Source organism: Telopea speciosissima, chromosome 8, assembly GCF_018873765.1.
Source record: "Telopea speciosissima isolate NSW1024214 ecotype Mountain lineage chromosome 8, Tspe_v1, whole genome shotgun sequence".
Lineage (NCBI taxonomy): Eukaryota > Viridiplantae > Streptophyta > Magnoliopsida > Proteales > Proteaceae > Telopea > Telopea speciosissima.
The window spans coordinates 51,656,060-51,682,075 of record NC_057923.1 but is presented as its reverse complement, the minus strand read 5'-3'; the positions used below and the strand labels follow the sequence as shown (position 1 = coordinate 51,682,075).

Sequence of the window (26,016 nt, the reverse complement as noted above, 5' to 3'; positions counted from 1 at the left end):
ATATACACGTCCACTCAAGAACACAGGGTCACACAAATAATGTTATGCATATCCATTACATAGACAACCACACCACAATAGAGCACAAACAACCATCATTTAAAAGAATAAATTCATAAGAAATCAGCAATGTCATCACGTGGAATGTAACATTAACATCTCATTTATCATATTAACTAGATTTATCATTAGGCATAAGGCATATGATCTAATAATGGAACATTCATTCTTAAAAGAGAAATCAGATTTAAAACCATTGACCATGCATATAAGAACTTAAATAGAAATCATCCAAAACAACAAAACCCCACTTATCTTGGGTTTCTTGATTAAGCCACTTAACCAAGATGCCCAAAACCAAAGGAAAGAAGTTCAAAGCAAGCTCAAAGGTCCTAGAAACAAAATTACAGAAGGTTAGGGCATTCCCATAAGGCTTGAGCACCACCACAACCCATCCGGGGCCCCAAAAAGCCACTCAGGGGAGGCTAGAGCTTAAAGCTCCAAAAAGGCCGGTCCACCTCCTCTAAAGGGCCGGTCCACCTCCTTTAAAGGGTCGGCCCAGCAAGCAGAGCCAGAATCAGCCTTGCATTTGACTGGGTTTTTGGCCACCATTTTAAGCTCAGTTGGTCCATGGGCTTAGGGGGATGAATGTACACCCTCTAAGGCTTCATAGGATCCAAATGCATGTATGATCAATGGATCATACATGCCATTTACATATTTATCAAGAATTGGGCTGAATAGAAGAAGAAGTTAAGTAACGAGTTGAAGAACTCATCAACAGCCATGGCAGTAGCATATGGACTAAAGTACAGTAATCTAAAGATGAAATTAAACAAAAAACAAGTCCAAGACTTACCTATTGATGATCTAGAAGAGATTTGGGAGAGAAAGATCAAGCATGCAAGCTCTCCAAGAAGGTCTTCAAGCCAAAGATCTCAAGCTTCCTTCACACCATAGACAACCCAACCGATTCTAGAATTCTAAGCTTTGAGAAAATGATTCCTCAAAGCTTAGAGCCATATATATAGGTGTCCCTTAGGATTTAGGGTTTGATTGGGAAGTGTAAGATATGAAAAAAAATGAATTCTTGAAAGTGGTTCAATGCTGGAAACCGATTTTGAAATTAGAATATTAAATCATAAAGTTATTGATAACACTGGGGTCGCATCGACACGACATGGGTTTAATAAGATTTGCTCGCGTGGGATCCGTGAGGTACGGCTACGTATCGAGCCGGCACGGCCGATCATGGTGGTAAACTGATGCGAAGCCGGCTGACACAAGCATAAAATAATAAACTTATATTAATTCCAAAACATGTGTTATTACCTATTGTTCGGCACCCGGCACAGATAATCTTTGCAAGTGGTCCGCCAAACATCTCTCGCACGCAAACCTTATATGCGACGAGCTACTAGGCTCCTTGGATTCCATCAGAGCCGTGTTTGATGGTTCCTCGGCGCAAGGTGCTATAGAGTGCGGGTTCGTTTCAACGACAGACAATGCCCACAATACGGAGATGGTCATGGCACTAAAAACCACACCCGCAGGACCTAACATTTCAAAAACATAAATTAGGCCCGGTTTTATGAGGTGGGTCTCACAGAGGGGGGACAAGGGAGGGCAAGGGGTCGTTTCTTTAGGAGGGGGGAGAGAGGCAGACAAAATTTGTGCATCCAAGCGGTATGCCCAATCTTTATCCATTTATTTTATTTATTGATAATTGATAAGGAGTTTGATAAGAGAAAACAATAAGGGACATAAACCAATTAGACTAAGAGATATCAGTTTTGATATACATTCTAATGACCCATGATGGATTCCTGTCTGGCCCAATATGAGCGAAAGGACTCAATTAGCCCGTTCAAAGTGACTGATTGACACTACATAGCCAACATTGCATGTCATTTAGGGGGAATTCTATACTTAGATTATTGCTTGAGAGACTCTACATTGGGCTCTTTTTCCCGTGAATGTGGCATCAGTTCCTATATTGTTACCTTCAACACTGCTACTTACCTGTCAAGACTAACATTAGTGATCGGGTATTGCGCAGGAGTGGACCAATGGAAATTTGCAAAGTAGACCTTCCATACGAGACTAGAGTGTCCAGGTCACATGTTCTAGGAGATCATAGTCTAGTCTTGAAGAGGCTTTGGCATGGATTAAAGGTATCAGATCAGCTGTATCGGTAGTGACTGATACCGATATGTATCATTGGTAAGGGTAAAAAAGATGGTGTTTTCTGAATTTTCAACTTATTTAGGCTGATACAATTCAATACGTATTGGTATGGTATCAGGTACCAATACTGTGAACTAAATCCTTTGGCATTGGACTTGTGACCTCCTGTACAATGTTCTTGATGCTACTCAAAATTTTATCGAATATTTCTATTGTCAAAATGAAGAATCAAGTACAAGATAACAATGTTCAGAGAGGACCACTTAACTCAAGGGTCAAAGAGAACCACTTAACTTTGGGGTCGCTTGGGGACTCATTCAACTCAAGTATGACACTCAATTAGCCACAAGAAGACCTCACACTCAAGTGGGGACTCACTCAACCAAATTCACTCACCACTAGAGGTTACATTGAACTCAAATTCTTCTTCTACCTCTCTCTTCTTTTTTCCTATACTTCACAACACAAATTGTTAAATTATGTACACCAGAATACCATGGGGGTATTCTGGTCTTTTGGGTGTTTTATTTATTTATTATTTATGTATTTATGAGCAAGGGTAGAAATGTAATTAGGGCTATGACACTGTTCACGTGAACAATGTCGTGAACAGTGTTTCCCCTTGTAATCTCTTTTATTATTATTATTATAAATAGAGAGCTTGACTGATCTCATTGATCATTCAAGCATTATTCCACAAACTTGTTTTGTTAAAGCATCATTTCTCTGATCTAAGTTTTCAAAACCCACCCCCTTCCTATCTTTTTTTCTTTCCTCCCCTTCTCTCGATTTCTTTTCTCTCCTTTTTTCCCCTTTGCTTCTCCTCCCTTCCTCCTAAGGGCAGCACTATAGAGGTGATCATATGATCTAGTTGCTGCCCTATTCCCACCTCTGTTTTTCCCCTTTATGAGATAATTTATTTGGTTCGATTGCTGCTGGTTTCTATCTGCGATTTTTGGAGTTTTCAGAATTTTGAAGCCCTAGCCACTACCATTGATCAAGGCTGGTTTTTTGCATATTGGACACTCATCTGCGATCTGGACCAGCTGCCCTCAAGCCTTTTTTGGTTGTTGAAGACCCCTTCTCCCAATCGATTCCTCTTTTTTAGGGTTTTCTAAAACCCTGATCATTATCGATTTTTGGGAATTGGGCTGTTTTCTCCTATTTTTTTATTGGAGCTTCTTCTCTTCATCAAGGACATCCTCTACAGGTTCCTGGACAGATTTGATCAAGCTTCTTCGTCAATTTTTTTTTGGATCCCCATCACCACATCGATCTCCAATTTTGGGTTCTCTTCCAAAACCCTGACATTGTCGATCTCTGTGGAAGGGATCTCTCTGTTGCTGCTAATTTTTTGGGAGCTGTTTTGCCCTTCATATTGGCCCACTCGACCTTGATTTCAGGTCTTGGTTTGGTGTAATTGCTGGTTTTTCATTCTCCACAGCTTTGTTGCAACTATGGGTGACTCTGCTGATTCCACTGCAACTTCTAATCAACCTGGACATGAAAAATTAGATTATCATACTTTTTAGCCCAATCCCATCAAACTTGATGGCATCAACTACCTATTGTGGTCTCGGTCAGCCTCTTTTGCTATTGCTGGTCGTGGTCTCACTGGCCACATTGATGGCACTATTCCCATGCCTGCTGTCCCAGGTGCTGCCCTGACTCGTTGGCTTGCCAACAATGGTGTTCTCATGTCTTATTTGATTGGTTCTATGACTTCGGACATTGCCCATGGGTTCCTCCTTTTTTATACAGCTTCTCGGGTTTGGTCAGCCTGTAAGGAAACGTACGGACAGCTTGGTAATGATGCACAGGTCTATGAACTCAGGAAGAAGGTTCTTCATACTACTCAGGGGGACTTAACAGTCTCTAAATATTATGCTACTCTGTGCAACCTTTGGTAACAGTTGGACCACTTCTCTGATTACCAACCTGATAATGCTACTAATCTGGCTGCCTATAAGAAACATGTGGATAAAATCAGGGTCTATGACTTCTTGGCAGGGTTGAATGTTGAGTAAGACCCAATTCATGTTCCAGTGTTGGGCCATTCCCCTTTTCCCAAACTTGAGCAGTCTTATGCCTTGGTTTCCTCTGAAGAAAATCGTCGAGCTGTTATGTTGCACCCTATTGTCCCTGACAGATTAGCCCTTCAGACTACTGTACCGGCTCCTTCTACACCAATTGGCACTCTCTCTGTGGGTGGTACTACTATCGGCACTATTACTTGTGAGCATTGTCATAAGCCTTATCACACCAAGGACAACATGGGAAGCTTGCTGACTTTGAGGCTAAACGGGCTGCCAAGCGAAAACCAAAATCCAAGGCCAATCACTCTGAGTCTGTCACTGCAGCCCCTACTACTGACACTGGCCTATCTCAGGAGGATTTACAGGCATTCCTACGTGTGCTAAAGTCTTCCACTGCTGCTGCCTCTACTACACCAGCTACTGCCACTTCGTCTACTCCTTTAGGTTCACACTTTGCTCGGTTAGGTATTTCGTTTGGTGGTCATTGTGCTTCTGTAGCTTTTCATCCTTGGATCATTGATTCTGGAGTTACAGATCACATGACCGGGTCTCTAGCCTCTTCCATCTTTATTCTCCTACCTCTGGGAAAGACAAAATCAAGGTGGCTGATGGTTCCCTTTCCTCCATTTCTGAAAAAGGAATCATTAACTGCACTCCTTCCCTTTCGTTGTCCAATGTTTTACATATTCCAAATTTTACTACTAACCTTCTTTCTATTAGTATTATAACTCATGATCTTAACTGCAAAGTAACCTTTTTTCCTTTCCATTGTGTTTTTCAGGATCTAGATTCTGGGAAGACGATTAGATTGGGTAAAGTGCATGGTGGCCTATACCTGCTTGACAATAGACGTCTCACTCCACCTCCATTACTACCACTACATCAAAATTCCTTAGTATCTTCTGAAATTTATCAGTGGCACTCTAGATTAGGTCACCCCCCCTTAAGCATCTTAACATCTTTATTTCCTACTTTGGTCAAACATTGTGATAAGACCGATTTCTTTTGTGAGGCTTGTGTTCTGATAAAACAGACACGTTCAACTTATTCTATTTCTAATAAAAGGAGTTCTTCACTTTTTCACTTAGTACATTTTGATGTTTGGGGCCCCAGTCGTAAGACTTTGATTTCTGGTCACCGTTGGTTTGTCTGTTTTATTGATTGTCATTCTAGACACACATGGGTTTATCTTTTACACACCAAAAGTCAAGTTTTTTCTTATTTTCAGCATTTTCATAACATGGTCAAAAGTCAGTTCAATGCTACTCTCAAAGTCTTGAGAAGTGGTAATGGGACTGAGTATACAGAGACTCAATTTCAGAAATTCCTTGCTGATAATGGGATTGTTCATCAGACAAGTTGTATTGATACCCCAGCCCAAAATGGTGTGGCTGAAAGGAAGAACCGATACTTGTTGGAAGTGGCCAGGGCGTTGATATTTTCGTGCCATGTTCCCTCCCAATATTGGGGGGATGCTATTCTTACTGCAACCTATCTTATTAATCGGTTGCCTTCCCGTTTTTTTGACTCCCGCAGTCTGGCCGATATTTTACATGGGAATTCCACCTTTGTGGTTCCTCCCAAAGTTTTTGGTTGTGTGTTATGCCAGAGACACTAAACCTCATGGCAAATTTGATCCTCGTGGGTTAAGGTGTATTTTTTTGGGTTATTCTCCAACCCAGAAAGGTTATAAGTGTTACCACCCTCCTTCTCGTCGTACTTTGGTCAGTATGGATGCGGTCTTTCATGAAAGTCTTGCCTATTATCAGTCTACACATCTTCAGGGGGAGAATTCTGGTTCCAGTGAAGATGTGCTTGTATTTCCTCCCCTTGAAATTCCTCCTTTGGTTGTTGCCCAGCCTCCTACCACTGCTGCCCAGCCTCCTACCGCTGTTGTTTAGCCTTCTTTGGCTGCTGCCCAGCCTCCTTTGGCTACTGTCCCTTCATCTGTAGGGACTGCTTTACAGGGGGAGTATGTAGGAAATAATGGTAGTAATGATCATTGTCAGGGGGAGTTGACTCCAATCCAGAGAACCATCAGTGAATTTCAGAAGAAAATTGACAACTCTAATATCATCACCTACAAGAGACACTCCAACAGAGGGCAGCATCAATCCTCTGTGGCACCAATACCTATCCAATTGCCAACCCAGGAGTCAGATCCTCCTCCTCCTTGTGGTGAGACCTCTCCTTCCGATCTACCTATTGCTCATCAAAAAGGTAATAGGACGTGCACCCTGCATCCCATTTCTCGCTTTGTTTCTTATTGTCACACCCCCATCCCTGAACCACGGGAAATGCAACCGGAGCATGCAACTACGCTCTCCAACCACCAGAATCACTGATGCAGTACCCAAGACTAACTCATTCACAACGACAGATAATAGGTAAAATGAAAGGATTAATATTAATAACATCAGAGTTAGCAGAAGCTAGGTGATAGCATATAAAATATTGTCTATTCAAGTTTACCCCTTCAAGTACAATTCATTTTAATCAGGATTTATGTATTATTACTGTATCATAAATACACTTATCAAGAAAGGAATAAAAAGAATACACCTTTGAATCAGAAGATAGTTTATCAAAGTGTAACAAAAGATGGCCACCAGCCAAAAATCACTGGTCCCTCGTGGAACACATCTCACAGTAGCACTCCAGTACATGATCCTCATACTCCGGAGTCCACCACTGTTCATGACCTTCTTCAGGAGTCTTGAATTCCATGCCGTCCTGCTCGAATGTACCTGCATCAACTAAAAATATGTTTTCTCAATGAGTGGGCTCCAATTGAGCCCAATGAGTGGCTAAGCCACACAAACATACACAATAATAATCATGAATGGGGTTGACTGCAAACCATACATGATGGACGGATACCAAGGTGTCCCATACCACCAAGGTAGACCGTACATCACATACAATTTACAATCATGCTACATGAATGAATGATGATGTATAGTTTTATTGTTATCCACCTAACACACAACTAAGTCAGGTATAGTACTATAGCAACTCCTTAGGTAGCATCCCCGACATCGGTACCATAAGCGGTTGGTATACCGGCGATGACAAACCCGAGTTGCGCTGGAAGCCTGCTGTACCGGTCTCCACCAAGAGATATACGCAAACCCCCAAGTCAAATCCTGTCCTGACGTTCGGCCCAAAATACGGTCGGTGCCCGAACTTCCCGGGTGGGTATACCCGAATAACGGTCGAAACCCACGGATTTGACCGACACCTAACCCCATGTCGGTAAGGGCCATAGTACTAGGTAAACATTTATCCTAGCCAGCATTCACCTATTGTATGAGTGAGGTACGCATGTGCATAGGCCAGAGGCCGAGTCCATAGATACCAAAATACGGTCGGCCGACTATCCTCTTGCCCCTCTAGCCCATACGTACATATACAAGTACGAGATGTGAATACCGAAGGCAGTCGGTCGATCACCATCCCGTTTCCACCTAATGCAATGGACAACTCTAATGCAATTTCAAGTACGGCAATCTCAAGCCCAAGACCCACCGGCACTTGGATCCCGCTCCGAAGCCCTAGATCTACATGCCATGAGTGAGTCCACATTATGGAATCCCAGTGTCCAGCACCAACCGCACCCGAGTCCCATAATCAATCCAATACCATTCGCACCATAGTGCAATAAAATAAATAATATCGCAAGACAAGAATGTAAAGTCCTATCAACATCTAAACATTTATATCGTCCTATATTTTACCAATAATTATATATTATAGCACACATGCATGAATGGCATTCGCAAGACACGACAGACAAACATTCCATAAATTAAGACGTTTGCTTAACTCACTCACCTTGATTCTCAGTCAATCGTCAGTACGGAGTTCTTCAAATCGGCGTTCGATGCCAAGTACACTGTCCCACGTACTAATACGCCCCCGAGCTGGGTCAATCAACCTAAAGAGAGTGTACAATGTGGGGAGAGATTAGTGCCTTAGGGCTAGAAGAGTTGGGCCCCATAAGTTATCAAACAAGGCTAAAATAGGGGATCGGCACATACAGCAAGGCTATATCATGTGCCTGTCCATGTGCCTGTCCCTCTCGGACTTTCCCACCGGCAGGTTCTCAGGCACTTGCATGTGCCTGTCCATGTGCCTGTCCCTCTCGGACCTCCCACTGGCAGAACTTTCTCAGGGACTGGCTCTTGCATGTGCCTGTCCATCTCAGACTTCCCACCGACAGATCTAGTTTCTCAGGGACAGGCACTTGCATATGCCTGTCCATGTGCCAGTCTTGCTGTTCATGCCATTCTGAGAATGGTTTTACCTTGGGGTAAAATGGGGTATTCTTAGGGGTTTTTTGGAGGTCTCTTTGGCCATGAAAACAATTCAATCAAGGTGCCATAGCACACCCCTAACATGGGTTTGTAAACCCAATGATCGATTGATTGGGTTTTCCTCCATTAAAATACACATGAGAAGGGAACTCATGGGTTTGGGTATTAGGGTTTTGAAGTGTCTTTAATCAATGTTATTTAACACCCCTCAAACCACACATCTACGGTCTTCCATGAGGGTTGGTGAAACCCATAAATGGAGGTAAATCCCCAACTTCGGGTTCATAAATGGAGAAGGGTGAATGGGTTTAAGGTAGGGTTAGGTGCTTCATAGTTAAACATCAAGGATTTACCATTAATGGCTCTTCTAATAAGGTAGGTGAAGCATTCATGGTTCATAGTTCCAAATCCTAGGTCTATAAATTAGGAAGTGAGAGAGAGAGAGAGAGAGAGAGAGAGAGAGAGAGAGAGAGAGAGAGAGAGAGAGAGAGAATGCTCACCAATGTAGGAGAGCAAGTTTGGGTTCCACCTCTCTCCTTTCTTCTTCTTCTTTTTTCTCCTTCTTCGAGAGAGAGAGAGAGAGAGAATGCTCACCAATGTAGGAGAACAAGCTTGGGTTCCACCTCTCTCCTTTCTTCTCCTTCTTCTTTTTCTTCTTCTTCTTTCTTTCCTTCTCTCCTTTCCTCTCCACGATTTAGGTTTTCTATTGTGAGGTGAATAGTGGATTGACCCCTATTTACCTCACTTTAGTCTTAAGTCATGTTAGGTTGTCTTAGGTCTTTAGGTCCATTTTAAGTTATTGGGCCCATTATACTACTAGGCCCATAATATGATTAGAAGGAACATCAGGTCCTAAGCCCATTCTAGTATTTATACTCATGAGTTATTAGGATATTAACTTACTCCCAATCATCTGTAAGTGGGAGCGGGTACACCGGGCGAGGGCCGGGAGGATCCTCGGAATGAGGAAATTCTAAGAATGCACACTCGAAGACAAACTTTCCCCTATCTCTGTCGATGTACCTATCCTCGACGACTTCTCCAGAGTCACGGTCAACAATCTTGTGGGATGGCTTGAGTATCATGGCCCACAGTTCACGAGCGTACTCCGCTCCCGGTTCTACATAAAAGGTTCAAACCAGACCGGTGGTCAGACCGGGTTTTAAATCGGGTTTTGGGCACGGATTTAACACTTATAGTTCTCTTTCTCCATCTTTTCGTGCATTTGTGTCCTCTCTTTCTTCTGTTCCTATTCCTAAAAACTGGTAGGAAGCATATACAGATGGAAAGTGGAAGATAGCTATGTTGGAAGAAATGAGAGCTTTAGAAAAAAATAACATTTGGGATCTTGTAACCCTCCCTCCAAGAAAAAAACCAGTGGGATGTAAGTGGGTGTTTGTGGTCAAACAAAAGATTGATGGGTCTGTGGGTCGGTATAAAGCACGTTTGGTTGCAAAGGGCTTCATCCAAACATATGGGATTGACTATCAGGAGACTTTTGCCCCTGTTACAAAATTGAATACAGTTCGGGTTTTACTATCGTGTGCAGTTAATCTTGGATGGGATCTCCAACAGTTGGATGTGAAGAATGCCTTCCTAAATGGGGAACTTTGTGAGGAGGTATACATGGATATTCCACCAGGTTTTTCTTTTGACAATAATGAAGGCACGGTGTGCAAATTGAAGCGAGCATTGTATGGGCTGAAGCAGTCACCTCGAGCATGGTTTGGTTGGTTCCACAAGGCAATGACATCTGTTGACTACAAGCAAAGTAATGCTGATCATACTCTCTTTATAAAGAGGACTGGTGAGAAGCTCACTGTTCTTATAGTGTATGTGGATGACATTGTGGTTACAGGCAATGATGGGGATGAGATCAACCGGTTGAAGAGGTTTCTTGGGCAGGAATTCGAGATTAAAGATCTAGGGCTGCTACGGTACTTTCTTAGGATTGAGGTTGCTCCCAAAGGAAGTATGTCCTAGACTTGTTGGCTGAAATTGGTCTGTTAGGATGTCGCCCTTCAGATACTCCTATGGAGGCTACTATTCGTCTCATAGAAAAGGAGGGTGAACCTGTTGATAAAAGCCCGTACCAACGCCTAGTGGGAAAGCTGATTTATCTCTCACACACTCGTCCATATATTGTTGTTGCTGTGAGTACTGTGAGTCAGTTCATGCATGATCCCTATTCTTCTCACATGGAGGCTGTTCTTCGGATTCTCCACTACTTGAAGTCAGCTCCTGAAAAAGGCATTCTTCTGTCTCCTAATGGTAACCTACGGGTAGAGGCGTATACCGATGCTGACTGGGCTGGTTCTACAGATCGGAAGTCTATCTTTGGGTACAGTTCTTTTGTAGGTGGCAATTTGGTCACTTGGCGTAGCAAGAAGCAGAATGTGGTGGCTCGTTCTAGTGCTGAAGCCGAGTTTCAGGCTATGGCACAAGGCATTTGTGAGTTACTTTGGTTGAAAGGCTTGCTACAAGATCTTGGTGTTCCTATTCATCTTCCCATGATGTTGTACTATGATAACAAAGCTGCAATCAGTATTGCACACAACCCGGTACAGCATGATCGCACTAAACATGTTGAAGTGGACAGACATTTCATCAAGGAAAAGCTAGAAGAAGGGTTGATTTGTGTTTCCTTTGTGAAGTCTGCTGATCAGGTTGCTGATATCTTCACTAAGGGATTATCTGGGAAATTGTTCCATCCCATTCTAGTCAAGTTGGGCATGATTGATATATTTGCACCAACTTGAGGGAGAGTGTTAAATTATGTACACCAGAATACCATGGGGGTATTCTGGCCTTTTGGTTGTTTTATTTATTTTTTATTTATGTATTTATGAGCAAGGGTAGAAATGTAATTAGGGCTATGACACTGTTCATGTGAACAGTATCGTGAATAGTGTTTTTCCTTGTAATCTCTTTTATTATTATTATAAATAGAGAGCTTGACTGATCTCATTGATTATTCAAGCATTATTCCACAAACCTGTTTTGTTAACACAAATATATATAGGGGAAGGAAGAATTAGCCATTGTAAACGTCTTGGAAAGAGTGCATGGAAGAAAGTGGAGTGGTCATTAAATATTCATTATCATAATTATATCATTCTCCTTTGCTTTGAAAGAACTTACGAGTTTAATATGACCATCTTCATCGTCCAAGTGTCATAATCAAGATTCTTCAACTCATGCTCGATCTACTTTTGACATGGTGTTCAAGATCGAAACTTGCTCTGATACCCAATTGATGCAGGCTAAAAAATATGTAGAATATTTTTATTGTCAAAATGAAGAACCAAGTACAAGATAATAATGGTCAGAGAGGACTATTTAACTCAAGGGTCAAAGAAGAACATTTAACTCAGGGATCGCTTGAGGACTCAGTCAACTCAAGTGTGGGACTCACTTGCCACAAGAGGTTACATTGAACTAGTGTGTGTGTTAGTGTGTGTGTATCTGGGGGGAGGAGGAACTGGGAACTGGGAAGGGAGAACCAGCCATTACAAACACCTTGAAAAGAATGCTTGTGAGAAAGTGTTGTGGGCATTAAATGTTAATGACTACATCAGTTCTGAGCCGTCTTCTTGATCACCATTGCAGTCTTTTTGCCAAAGCTTTTGTTAAGGTTTTCACGTTACAGAGAGATTTGTCTAAGGGACTTGAATACAAGAGACATATATGAGGCCTTAGTTTTTGTCATTATCTTTTGCTGCCTTCTCTTCCAATTGTATCTGAAATTTGTGGCCTCCCAAATCTCTCAGGTAGCGTTTCTTGGGGCCCCTAAAGCTAAGATATTCATGAAGACGGATCCCATGAAGAAACTAGCAAAGAAAAAAAAAAGGAATATTTTAGTGGAGTAGATCTCCTCTCCACTAATAATGTGACCAACCCCTGTGATGGATGGGACTCTTGTGTCTTCATCAACTTCCATCCTTTATTTTACTTTACAGGGTCCAAAGAAACCTTCTCCATGCTAATCAAAGTGTTCAAGCCTATGTATGAATAACCATACTGAGAAGACTATCTTTTCACCATGGATGAAGAAGAGAAATCCATCCAAAAAAATTATATATATATATATATAAGCACATCAAAACACCTTCTGATCCACCACAAGAAGAAATAAAACCGAGGTTTTGGTAACCAAGAAACAGCAAAGAATGGTATCCAAGTGTTTTAAAGAAACAAATAAAATAACAACCCTCATCACCAACACACACCAAAGAGTCAAACAGTACACTCGTTCAAATTAGATGATGGAAACACCTTACATTCTGATCTATTCCTACTCAACATTCTCTTCAATGAGAAACCTAAAGATGATGATGATGATGAAACTGGCACTGGCGGTGGCGGTGGCGGTGGCGGTGGTGGTGGCGGTGGAGGTGGTGGTGGTGGTGGGGGTGAAATATCTCTAAGAACTTCTCTGTTTGGATCAAGTGGTAGTTCTATCAGAACATCCAAAGTAGTGGGTCTTTCTTGTACAGTGATGGACTCACCAGATATCATCTCCGGTGAAGCATCTCGGCTCTCCTCCAAGGGTTGAACACCGGTAGTGGTGGTGGTGGTGGTGATCGACGGTGTGATTCCTCCGATTGACTTATCCAATGCCACTGAAGCTCTACAAATTGGACAACTCGAGTGAGATTGCAACCACTTATCTATACACTCAACATGAAAAGCATGGTGACACATAGGAAGAATTCTCCCCAAATCATTCTCTTCAAACACACTCAAACAAATCACACACTCTAAATAACCATTATTCTTATATTCAAAGATTGGGAGAGCTGCAATGATTGAAGCATCAACACCATCAGATTCAGGGGATGAACAACCAAAATAAGAAGGATCATCATGGTATGCCAATGTACGGACATGATTCAATCGGGTAGGACCCAATACATGAGATAAAGAAATCGAACGGCTCTGCTGTCGATGGGCTTGTTTGAGTAACCACCATCTTGTGTAGATATGGAGTAACAGAACAAAAAGAATTACAAGGAGAAGAGATATAATGGCGGCAAGTAAGACTTTGCCATCATAAGAGTCTATGCTCGGAATAATCTCACTTGACCAATCAGTGCTTGCCATGGATGAATTGGGTCCTCCTCGATTGGACATTTTAAAGTAGTAGTAGCAGAGAAGAGAAGAGATGGGTCAAGGAGGAGAAGAAGAAGAAGAAGTGGGAGTAGTAGTATAGTTGGAGAAGACAATGAGAGAGAGAGCCCATGAAGATGTTAAAAAGGAATCTAATCTTTATTGGTAAACGATAGCGTGGAAATAAAGTCGATAATAACGGATTGAATTACGGGTCTAGTGCCACAAGTTTCTTCTACGTTGCGTGATTCAGTTGCAACGACCCTCTATTAATTTCACCTCTTTCTCTCTTTCTCTCTTTCTCTCTTTCTTTCTTTCTTGCTGTGGGAAACATACAGAGATTGATAAGGAGGAGGATGAGTGTTGGATTGGATCCTTGGAAAAAGGAAATTGGTTTGACTTAAGAGGAAAGAAAGGGGGTAGAAGGCAGAGCTTGAAATAAAAGTCTCGTGAAGGCGACGGCAACAATGGTTTTTATTGTTTTCATGAGGTCTTTCTTTTTAGTAGTTATATAAGATCAACGGATCCCTAGGTATCAAATAGTGTCAATTTGTTTTTTATCCACTTCTATTCTTTTCTAGGGTCTTCTTTTTGGTTATTGGGGCGGTGGGGCCCTTCTTTTTTGTATTCAGATTGATTTTCTTCACTCCTCTCATGTGAATTGGTGTCTCTCCATCTTCCATTTCAATGGTTTTCATTGTTTGAACCTACAACTACTACGTACTTTTTTTTAGGTGCTACTGTTTCGTTCCATTTTGAGGTCTTCAATAACTGCCTAAACGTGCTGAACCGCCACAGTGTTGGACCAAAGGCCAGTGGATTTGACGGTCAAATGATTTGGTTTAGTGTGTTTTGATGTCAAACTCACTATTACTTCAATATATTTCATCAATCAAAAGATCATTGAAACCAGACAATCATGTTCAAATTGGTAGTCCATTGAATTTCTTGGTAGGTATAGACATAGAGGTGTCAATAGGGCGATTTGGTTTGGTTTTTTTTTGGGTTTTGGTGTGAGTTTTAGGGAAATCGAAACCAAACCCAGAAGGACTTTTCGGTTTCTGCTTCAGTTCGGATAGGGTTTGGGTTGGATTCGGTTTGGTTTCAGTTTGTGTTATTGGGTTCAACACGATTCAGTTTGTGTTATCGAGTTCAAAACGGTTCAATTTGATTTGAGAACCGAATATGCACTGGTTTTTGGTAATGATTAGGCAGGGTTCTTAGGGTTCGTGGTGGGTTTCGATTTGGTTCCGGATTTGGTTCTATTGGTCAAGCTAATCAGGGCCGGTCGATTTATCCCAAACCGAACCAAAACCGAATAGTAACATACACAGGATCCGAAGCCAAACCAATAAGTGCTCAGTTTGGTTTAATTTGGGCTTAATTGGTTCGGACCGGGCCAGTTTGATCAGTTCGGTTTAGATTTTGACACTCTTAGACTATAGAAATATAAGAGAATCATAATGAAGCATATCATAACGACTAATTTTGGGATTTGCCAATCAAATTTTGCTCCACCAATCCAGTCCATTTAAATGCCAGAATAAATATTCTGTTGATACCCAAACAGACGCTGGATCATTCTGAAATGTTCCACCAGATGGTTAGATTGTAAACTATCAACATCTATTCCTTTCGTACCAATGGAGGAAATATAGCAGTACCTCCATTGAAGAAGCAGAAACCTGCTCCCAGATGCTCAAGTATCCTGTAGCAAGACTTTTTTGGCAATAGTAGGGGTCATTCCTCCAGAGGAATATTGTGTTTGTCTTGAAGGGAAAATGAATAAAACACTACTCATTCAGAGAAAGCCACCATTCCCACCGATGCATTCCTGAAAAAAGACCTATTTTACCAGTAGTTGAAGCACTGGAACACTAATACACCATGATAATCCCGCATGCCATTGTAGGCAAACATGCCCTCAGATCCCTCACAATTTATTTTTTGTTTCTCGTTTCTCAGGTGTCAGAGGAATGAGGGTTTCTCCCAACGAACATATGAGAACATGAGAAAACTCTACAAAAGAACTAAGTTAGTTACTCTAAAAGCACTATAACAATCATATTAAAGCATTGAAAAAAAAAATTTTACAATCATATTTCAGCATTAATTTTCAGATTAGGAAAATGTTACAATTTCATCAACAATTTTGCTGCTTTTACATGAACAGCCAAGGCCATTATAAATCAACGAGAGTAGTAAAATACAGTGAATTGCATTAATACCCTCTAATCTTACATCCTCCAGTAATTGAATGATGGATTAAAAGAATAGAGATTTGCAAAGGTATTGCCTCTCCTAGGCTTTGGGGTCATTTGGCAGTAATGTTATCAATGGAGACGTCTTGGAATAAACTCAGTCCATGAGTTTGTATCTCTTCTCTTGGACACCTGTAACTCCCATTTGTATCTCAATTATGGTGTGAAGTGGCATCTGAAAAGAACAAGCTGCCCTTGTCAGAATGTAAAACAGAATTACATATAGAAGCTCACTGGGTGCATCAGGTGTAAATCGTTGGTATGCCCAGAAATTTGATCTTGCAATTCTCCCAGCCATAGTTATATGATCAACAGAGTCGTAGACAGGTTGGAAGCTCCATTTGAAAGGTCCCTGAAGACTCTTCCAGGCCAAAAACCAAGCATATCAGATGGCAGGGAAGTTCTTTTTCTTTCTTTTCTTTTTTTGGTGGCCTTGGAGATCTATACTCAAGGTGAGGGGCCAACAATGTCTACCCCCTCTCTCAACCTGAAGTATATGTATGCTTGTCACATGCAGAGCACAGAAATAGTGGACCACTTTTCTGTCAATCCTTCTTTCTTAAGTTAATTATCATATGCTATCCTCTAAAACGAACAAAAGCAAATCTATCTGTGAATTCTTTAGATAATTATAGATTACCTCGATGTTTGGAATTTCTTTCAACGGCCTGTCTGCAAAATATGCATATAATGCTCTCAAAACAGCCTACAAGAAATGAGTAAAATGATTAAGCAACACTCTTAACCACAATATTTTTCTTTGGGGGTGGGGGAGGCAGAACTTAAATGTCATGAACATATAACCTGGTGAGAGATCAGTACAACAGGTGCACGTTGTCGCTCAAGCTCAATAATTACAGGCTCTAACCTGCATAAGAATTGTATAATGGCAATGTGAAAGGGAAAGGTAAAACTAAGGACTCGAGAAATTCATACTTCTTGTAATTCCATACCTTTGGATAACATCAAGGTAAGATTCCCCACGAGGGTATCGATACCTCAGCTTATCCTTCTTACGTGACCTGCAAGTAGCCAAGAGCATCGTTATCCCTAATGTAGGAAAACTAAGTCACCTACAAACATATGAAATTTGTGGACATGTCTGTTGTAAAGAAAATATCTAATTATACCATCTTTTAATTGCCAGAGAATTTATCTTTCTATCTAAACATGTGAAAATTCAAAACAGAAATGATTGTATTACTCCATGGAACAGTCTGATGATAAATAGCAACATACTCATACTCCTCTGGCATGTTTTTCTTTATCTCCTCATATGTCATTCCATCACATACTCCAGAATTTATCTCATCAAGCGCACGCCATTGTATCTACTTAAAAAACAAAAAGGAAGCTATTTATAGGTGTACAAGTCAACCCAAAACTTTCATTAAATGTGTAAGGAAAATGTTGAACAAAGTTTTTGTTTTTTGAATTTTTTTTTTTTTGGGGGGGGGGAGGGGGGGGAGGGAGGGGGGAGGGTGGAGGAGTAATTCAGCATTAACCTTAGGGAGTCCAGCAATGGGACTTCCAGTCAAGATTGTTCTTTGCAGCGTGCTAGTCCACATCTAAACCATAAGAAGAATGAAACGATTATAAGTACAACATGAAAACAGGATAGTGGTTAAATTTACAGGACAAAAATGAATATAGACTTTAACCGTAAACCTCCAAATACATCTTGATAATGGAAATAATTAAATATAATAGTGGAGAAACTCACAGAAGCAGCCCTTTCAGATTTGAGTCGCTTCTCCACAAAGTTAGCAAGTTTTTTTGCATAAATTTCTCCAGCTTCACTGTTCAAGCACATTGCCATTACACTCAAGCTCCATATAACTATAACTAAAAAGAAAATTAATACCCCAACCAAAGTAGTGAAACAGTAAAGGAAACAGAGCCTTAGTCATAATAAATGATTTGCATAATGAGCAAGTATGGAACTGAATGATTGATGAGAACATAGAGGTGCTTTAAAGAGATGGAAAATGTGTGATCAAAGAAGAGAACTAAGCAACCTTTGAAGCTCAGAAACAACTAATATAATATATCCTTGCATGTACTTTTTCTGTTGGCATTGACATGCACATAAAAGACAACTAATACCAGGGTTTTAAGTATCAGTATCGGTAATTGTATCGGAATGATTTTAAGATACGTATCGTATCGGAGAGATGCAAGATATGCTATAAATATGTACAGAAATAGTGAAGAAACGTATGGAAATGCTTAGTATATATGCAAAATACAGTTTTGAAGCATAGAACACTATAAATAAATAATATGTAAAATATATCATGTATAAAAGGGAGAACAAAGTACGACGTGAAAAGTGCATTCAATTGATTATATACAAAGGATAAGGTTTCTTACATGTACTGCTGTAATTTGGGCAGTCTCAGTGCTAATTTAGGTATACTCTATCCTGAGGGTATACTTGTCATTTGTACTCTTTCACCTTTATTATAAATAAAGCTTGGCTGTGATCCCAAGGAGACGCAAGCAATTATTCCCCAATCACTTCCATCATGGTATCAGAGCAGGAATCAGTCTAGGGATCCCTGCCCTAGTGCCTGCTCTTGTGTCTATGCCGCCGCTGCCATTGTGAAGCAACTCAGCAGCACCGCCTCTCCTCTTACCTCTCTAAACCCTATAGCAATCACCACCAGCACTTTTCCGCCTCTCTCTTTCTTCTCTCGACTCTCTCACACCTCTTGCAACACACAGCACCTTACCGCCTCGTTTTCTCTTTCTGTCTCGATCTTTTTTACTTTTTTCTTGCGACCTCTTTCCTCTAACGCTAGAGCTCCGTCTTCCCTCCTCTCTCTTCTCCAGCACTCCTTTCTTCTCTAGGGGCCATCTGCATGATCTAACCCTTGGTGGTTCTCTTTTTTCCCACCGAGGGTCCTTTTTTGCATTGTACATGTAAATAAATTAAGAAAAAGGAAGAAGAAGAAGAGAAGCCAAGAAAGAAGAGGAGGCGAGAATCTGCAGAACTGTGAGAGTTTCACGATATATGTTACTCTCCTCTAAACCTTCATTCTGTAAATAACTTAAAGGGTAAAACAGTAAACATCCAAATAAAATAAAAGAAACAACTTAATGGCTGATTAGAGTAAAATACCCTCCTCACTGTGCTCTCAGTATTAGCTTCTTGCGCTAATACTAAGATCACGATAACACTCCCCCTCAAGCTGGAGCATAGATGTCAATCATGCCCAGTTTGTTACAAATATAATCCACTCTTGCACTTCCCAATGACTTTGTGAACATGTCTGCGAGTTGTTCTCCTGTACGGACATGGCCAGGAGAAATCAAACCTTGTTGTAACTTTTCTCGAATGAAATGACAGTCAACTTCAATGTGTTTCGTCCTCTCATGAAACACCAGATTTGAAGCAATATGGACAGCAGCCTGATTATCACACCACAATTTCATTGGAGCACCATCAACAAAGCCAAGTTCAGTCATTAATTGCTTCACCCACATCAACTCACAGGTAACATGTGCCATAGCCCTATATTCTGACTCTGCACTGGAGCGGGCAACAACTGTCTATTTCTTACTCTTCCAGGACACCAAATTTCCACCAACAAAGACACAATAACCTGTAGTAGATCGCCTATCAACTGGAGATCCTGCCCAGTCAGCATCTGAAAAACCTACTATCCGCCCATGACCATGATCACTGTAGAGAAGACCACGTCTAGGAGCCTTTTTAAGATAGCGTAAAATACGCACAACAGCCTCCCAATGAGTCGTCCGAGGAGCAGACAGAAACTGACTCACCACACTAACCGGAAAAGCTATATCAGGCCTAGTCACTGTGAGATAATTAAATTTACCAACAAGCCTCCGATACTTTTCTGGATCACCTAAAATCTCACCATCCTCTGCAACAAGTTTTAAGTTAGGATCCATAGGAGTATCTAGAGGTTTAGAACCGAGCATTCCTGTCTCTGACAAAAGATCAAGAACATATTTCCGCTGTGAGAGCGAGATCCCTTTCTTTGATTGAGCAACTTCCACACCCAAAAAATATTTAAGCTTTCCCAAGTCCTTGGTCTGAAATTTCTGCTGCAAGTGTGCCTTCAAACCATCAATTCCAGAAACATCATCTCCTGTGATGACTATATCATCAACATAAACCACAAGAAACAGGTTTCCACGTCCAAAACAGCGAAAAAATATAGAATGATCACTATCACACCGTGTCAGCCCAAACTCTAATACAACTTCAGTAAACCTGCCGAACCAAGCTCTAGGGGATTGTTTCAGCCCATAGAGAGATTTCTTCAATTTACACACCAAGCCAGACTCCCCTTGAGCAACAAACCCAGGAGGTTGCTCCATATAAACCTCTTCATGCAAATCACCATGCAAGAACGCATTCTTGACATCAAGCTGATATAAGGGCCAATGATAAGTAGCAGCAAGAGATACCAAAATACGACCAGAAGTAAGCTTTGCCACGGGAGAAAAGGTATCCAAGTAATCCACACCATATACTGGGCATACCCTTTAGCAACCAGACGGGCTTTCAAGCGAGCCAAGGACCCATCAGGATTCACCTTCACCACATACACCCAATGACAACCAATAGCAGTCTTCCCCGAAGGTAAGGGAACAAGATCCCAAGTTTGATTTTCTGCCAATGCCGATAATTCCTCACCCATAGCAGCCCTCCAACCAGGACTAGACAATGCCTTTGCGACAGACTTAGGAACAGGATGGTTCTCAACAGTATGTAAACAAGAATGAAAGGTGGAAGACAAACCATCATATGAAACAAAGTTAGAAATGGGGTGTTGGGTGCAAGCCCTAACCCCCTTATGACGAGCAATAGGAATATCAAGATCAGAAGAAGGTTCCAAAGAGGGAGGATCATTACCTATCATAGGATCTGCCGGCAAAGTAGGAGATGGCATAGAAGTCGATGTAGCAGGGGTCCAAGGACATACTTTCCATTGGTGACGTTGATACACACTAGGTTGAGGTGTCGGTAATGAGGCAGCCTGCGGAGCATGGTGAACAGTAGACCGAACAACAGTAACAAGAATATCATCATCCAAGTCAGACACAGTACTAGAAGAATGAACGAACGGTGTAGACTCAAAGAAAGATACATCAACGGTAACAAAATATTTTCGCAAGTCAAAAGAATAACAACGATAACCCTTTTGAGTGCGAGAATAACCAACAAACATGCACTTGAGAGCCTTGGGATCCAACTTGGAAACACCTGGACGATGATCACAAATAAAACAAACACTACCAAACACACGTGGTGGCAAAACAAACAGTGGCTCAGAAGGAAACAACAAAGAAAAAGGAATACCACCACGTAAAACCAAAGAAGGCATACGATTAATGAGATAACACGATGTTAAAACAGCATCTGCCCAAAAGGATTTAGGCACTTTCATCTCAAACAAGAGACAACGAGTAACCTCCATCAAATGTCTATTTTTCCTCTCAGCCACACCATTTTGCTGAGGAGTGTAGGCACAAGAGGACTGATGAATAATACCACGCTGAGTCATAAAATCAGCAAAAGGAGTAGAGAAATATTCCTTAGCATTATCACTACGAAGAACACGCAAAGAGTGTGAAAACTGATTATTCACTTCATTCACAAATGCACAGAATATAGAAAATAACTCAGAACGATTTTTCATTAAATAGATCCAGGTAACCCTGGAATAATCATCAACAAAAGTTACAAAGTAACGAAAACCCAAAGTGGAAACGACAGGACATGGACCCCAAACATCTGAATGAACTAAAGACAGTGGTTGGTCAGACCTTTTATTGACTCTAGGTGGATAACTCACACGGTGGAGTTTCCCAAACTGACACGACTCACAATTAAAACTAGAAATAGACCTAAAACGACCATCAAGAAGCTTCAAACTCTCCAACGACGGATGACCCAAACGACAATGAATCTGGGGGGTGACTCCACACCGGTACACGCCATAGATGAAGTGTCCTCAAGTATGTAAAGTCCCCCAGATGCACGACCTCTACCAATCATCCTCTTCGACGAAAGATCCTGAAATACACAAGAGTCAGAAGAAAAGGTTACAGAACAGTTATGGGATTTAATAAACCGACTTACAGAGAAAAGGTTAAACGGAAAATCAGGAACATAAAGAATGGAAGACAAAGAAAGAGAAGGTGTAATATGGACAGTACCAGTACCAGTCACCTTAGCCAAGGAACCATTAGCTAAAGTGACACTCGAAGAGGATTGCTGAAAAGAAGAAAGTATACCTGAAACGCCAGTCATGTGCTTGGAGGCCCTTGAATCAATGATCCAGGGACAGGAAGAGACAGTCGAAAGGCATGCAGTGGCATTACCTGTCTGAACAAAGGTCGCAGTTGGAGGCTGGGCTGGTTGAGAAATCTGAAACTGTGTATAACGGGCATACTCATCATCAGACATCTTCACAGTCTTACCCTCTGGCTGTGGAGAAACAGGAGAATCAACTGTAGTAGAATTGGCAAACTGTTGCTGAGTTGGTTTGCCATATAGTTTCCAACAGAAACGTTGGATATGTCCTGGACGACCACAATGATGACAAGTGCGTACGGAACCACCAGAAACATCAGAGGTACCCTGAGTACCCAAGGTAGGTGCCTTACTAGAAACACCAGCCTCACCACCACGACCACGGCTACTACCACCAGAACTGACATTACCACGACTACCAGCCCCACTGTTGGGCACACGGTTGGATGGAAAAGAAGCCAGGGCTGAAGTATCACCATCAGTAGTGTGTTCCCGAGAAACACGAAGAACCCTGGAAAAGGTTTCAGACAAAGTGGCTACCTTGTCACCACCAGGAACTTGGGAACGAATAGAGTCAAATTCCTTCCCAAGACCTCCCAAAAAACCCATAACAACAAGTTGTTCCCGCTGGTTCTGCATCTGTTCCACATTGGCAGTGATAGGAAGTAAGGAATTAAGCTCTTCATACATTCTCTTAAAATCAACAAAGTACTGGGTCAAAGTACGACCCTTCCTATCAACCCTGTAGAACTCTTGGGACAAGTCATAAATGCGGGAAAGATTGTTTTGTCCAAAATACAAAACATTAAGATACTCCCACAACTCCTTCACTGTGTCAATGTGTGTTAGCAGGTCCACAATTTGGTGATCCATAGAATTCAGCATCTGTCCCAAGATTCGAGCATCAAATGTCTCCCATGAAGGGTCATTCTCAGGCTTAGTGTCGAAGAGGTGCTTGTGCTGATCACGGCCAGTTAACACTAGCCGAACAATTTTCTTCCAGTGCAAAAAATTGGTAACCCCTTCCAACTTCTTCTCGGTAATACGATTGGAAGAGGAAGAAAAAATCTCTGTGGTGACTGACTTAGAACCTTCAACAGATTTCAACTCATCACCTATGGTCTACCTGATGAAGTGAAGATAAAATAGAATGAAGAATGCTGAAAACAGGGACAAAAATTGATAGAGACTAAAGAACCTTGATAGAAGTCAATAGAGGCCGCAATCAATCCCCTTAGATAAAACCCTGACAAAATCCGATACAAACAGTGGAGGCAGCAATCGACCTCCTCAACCAAAACCCTGACAAAATCTTCACTTCATTTAAAAACTTCTTCAAATATTCCTCAAACAAAAAGAGAGACCTAGTTCTTAATTCATAGCATGAACTAGTCTCTAAACAAATCCGAAAAACAGCATAGGGTGCTGCACCCCTTCAAACAAAAAATTGAAGAAACCGCAAGTGCTTCAAGTCTTCAAAAAAAATATTTAAAACTTCAATCGAATGCTGAAGATAAGGAAGCAGTGATCCACGAAATTTGTAGCAGTCCTTACAGCTCTAATACCATGTAAATAAATTAAGAAAAAGGAAGAAGAAGAAGAGAAGCCGAGAGAGAAGAGGAGGCGAGAATCTGCAGAACTGTGAGAGTTTCACGATATATGTTACTCTCCTCTAAACCTTCATTGTCTAAATAACTTAAAGGGTAAAACAGTAAACATCCAAATAAAATAAAAGAAACAACTTAATGGCTAATTAGACTAAAATACCCTCCTCACTGTGCTCTCGGTATTAGCTTCTTGCGCTAATACTAAGATCATGACAACAGTACAAAAACTCGTGAAATTTTGGTTGAGATCTCGAGAATCTCGAGTATCTCAACCTGTCCGAAACAAAATGCCACTTCGATACGAAAAAATACAATGTTTCGATCGAAATTTCGATCATCTCGCGATATTTCGAGCCAATATACCATCTCGCGAGATATCGAGCTTTAGTTACAAAAAGTCCCTTCTATTTATATAGAGTCTCGTGACTCTCAGTCGTAATTTCGATTGAGAACTCACAAGAGTGGTATTTTTCGAGTTTTTGGTGCAATTTGCTCATTTTTCACTCATTGTTGGTGATTTTGGGTTTGTTCTTCGAATCTTCTTGCCGCATCTACGCTGGAAGCACCTTCTTAGCACATCTGGAAGCCTTTCCATTATTTCAGGTAAAACCATTTTCTCTAAAATTGTTGTTTTAAAAAAATGCATGATCAATACATGTTTGTTTGTGATGAAATTAATATATGTCAGATACCGGAGGCCGATCTACAACCTCATAGTATATATATATTTTCTCTAAAAATTTTTTCTGTATATATATTATTTTTTTATTTTTTTGCTTCAAAATTTTGATTTTCCTACAACAAAAATCTAAAAAAAAATAGACGTTACGTACATTGTATGGTGATCAATTAAATATATGTTATACACCATTGGCCAATCTACGACCTCACAGTGTTGAAAATATTTTTCTGACAATAAGTAATTATTTTAATTTTCAAAATTTATGAAAGTTAATGAAAAATTCAAAAAAAAAAAAAAGAGAAAGAAAATAGGAAAAAATATGAGGTGTTTGTTTGAAATTAATGAAAAATATGAAAGTAAATTCTACATGTTTTTGAAGTGCAACCCATTGCATATCATTTTGGTTTTGTTATATTAGGCCAATATTTATTTGAAAAATATTTTTAAAAAATATTTTTAAATATGAGGGTTAGGGGAAAAATACTAAATAGCTATATACTTGTTTTAGTGCTCTCAAACTAAAAGGATTGATGTGCTTCAGTGATTAATGAATTGTCTTTTATTCATGCAACAGTAAACAAGTCAGATTATGGCAGACCATGATAGAAGACGGAGCTAGAGGCAGGGGGAGCAGAGCCAGGCCCAGGGGGAGCAGAGACCACCCAGGCGCTCTAGGGGTGACATTGCATGGTTGCACGGAGTGCTAATTGATGGGGATAAAAGAAAAACACAATGCAATTATTGTCACCAGAAGTTTTTGGGAGCTGGGGCCACTAGACTCAAACAACATCTGGCTGGGAATTTTCCTGAAGTGGTCGCATGTCATATGATCCTTGTTAAGGTACCTAGGGCCGTCATTGAGTACATGAAGGGAGAGAGTAAGAGGAGCTCAGAGGGAGAAGGTAAGGGTAGACCTTGAGGATGTAGTGAGGAGTACAGCAGGAGGCTACGATGATGTTGCTTATGATGATGATGATGGTGATAGTGATGATCCTGTCTATGTTCCTAACGATATAGAGACTAAGCAAGAGGCTAGGGATTGGAGACGGGCACAGTTGATGAGCAGAGACACTTATCACAAGGAGCAAGAGAGACAGAGAGTAGGTGGTAGTGGAGGAGCTGGTACCTCTAGAGCAAGTGCTAGTGGTAGTGGAGGAGCATGTACATCTAGAGCAGGTGGTAGGCAGCCTGGGTTGCTTAATCCCTTTAGGAGATCACAGAGTACAAGGGCAGCTCTGCCTCCACCACTTCCAGTAGTACCACCATGAGTTGACCCCATACTCCAACAAGCACCTGGTATTTACAGAAAGAAAGGCAACAAGCAACCAAAAATCAAGGGAGCATGGAAAAATCTGAAGGGGATGGTGAAGGAATCTATAGCTAAGTGGATGTTATACAATACCCTCCTAGCAAACACTGCACAAGGCCCCTTTAATCAGACTATGATAGATTCCATTGCTGAGGCTGACCCAGGGTATAAGGGGCCCACCCCATATGAGATCATAAATGTTTATTTGCCCCAA

General features: G+C 41.1%; 2 protein-coding genes across 4 annotated transcripts in view; both read right to left on the bottom strand.

The window, feature by feature from the left end:
* Positions 1-12,775: 12,775 nt before the first annotated feature.
* On the bottom strand, positions 12,776-13,686 carry LOC122672419 (RING-H2 finger protein ATL5-like). Its single transcript, XM_043869898.1, has one exon. The coding sequence runs from the start codon at positions 13,670-13,672 to the stop codon at positions 12,776-12,778; it is 897 nt and encodes a 298-aa protein (XP_043725833.1). The 5' UTR covers positions 13,673-13,686.
* A 2,264-nt stretch (positions 13,687-15,950) lies between these two features.
* Positions 15,951-26,016, bottom strand: part of LOC122671707 (6-phosphofructo-2-kinase/fructose-2,6-bisphosphatase-like) — a 146,557-nt gene continuing 136,491 nt past the window's right edge. For all 3 annotated transcript variants that reach the window (XM_043869087.1, XM_043869088.1, XM_043869089.1), the window contains exons 17-23: positions 17,633-17,708; positions 17,415-17,477; positions 17,149-17,240; positions 16,863-16,931; positions 16,714-16,777; positions 16,550-16,615; positions 15,951-16,084 (exon numbers count right to left, since the gene is read on the bottom strand). In XM_043869087.1, coding sequence (XP_043725022.1) covers positions 16,007-16,084; positions 16,550-16,615; positions 16,714-16,777; positions 16,863-16,931; positions 17,149-17,240; positions 17,415-17,477; positions 17,633-17,708 — 508 coding nt within the window. In that variant the 3' untranslated portion in view covers positions 15,951-16,006. The remainder of the gene's footprint in view (positions 16,085-16,549; positions 16,616-16,713; positions 16,778-16,862; positions 16,932-17,148; positions 17,241-17,414; positions 17,478-17,632; positions 17,709-26,016) is intronic.

Bases quoted from the DNA above. Each gene is read 5' to 3' on its own strand.
- LOC122672419 (XM_043869898.1), bottom strand. From the start codon at position 13,672: ATGTCCAATCGAGGAGGACCCAATTCATCCATGGCAAGCACTGATTGG.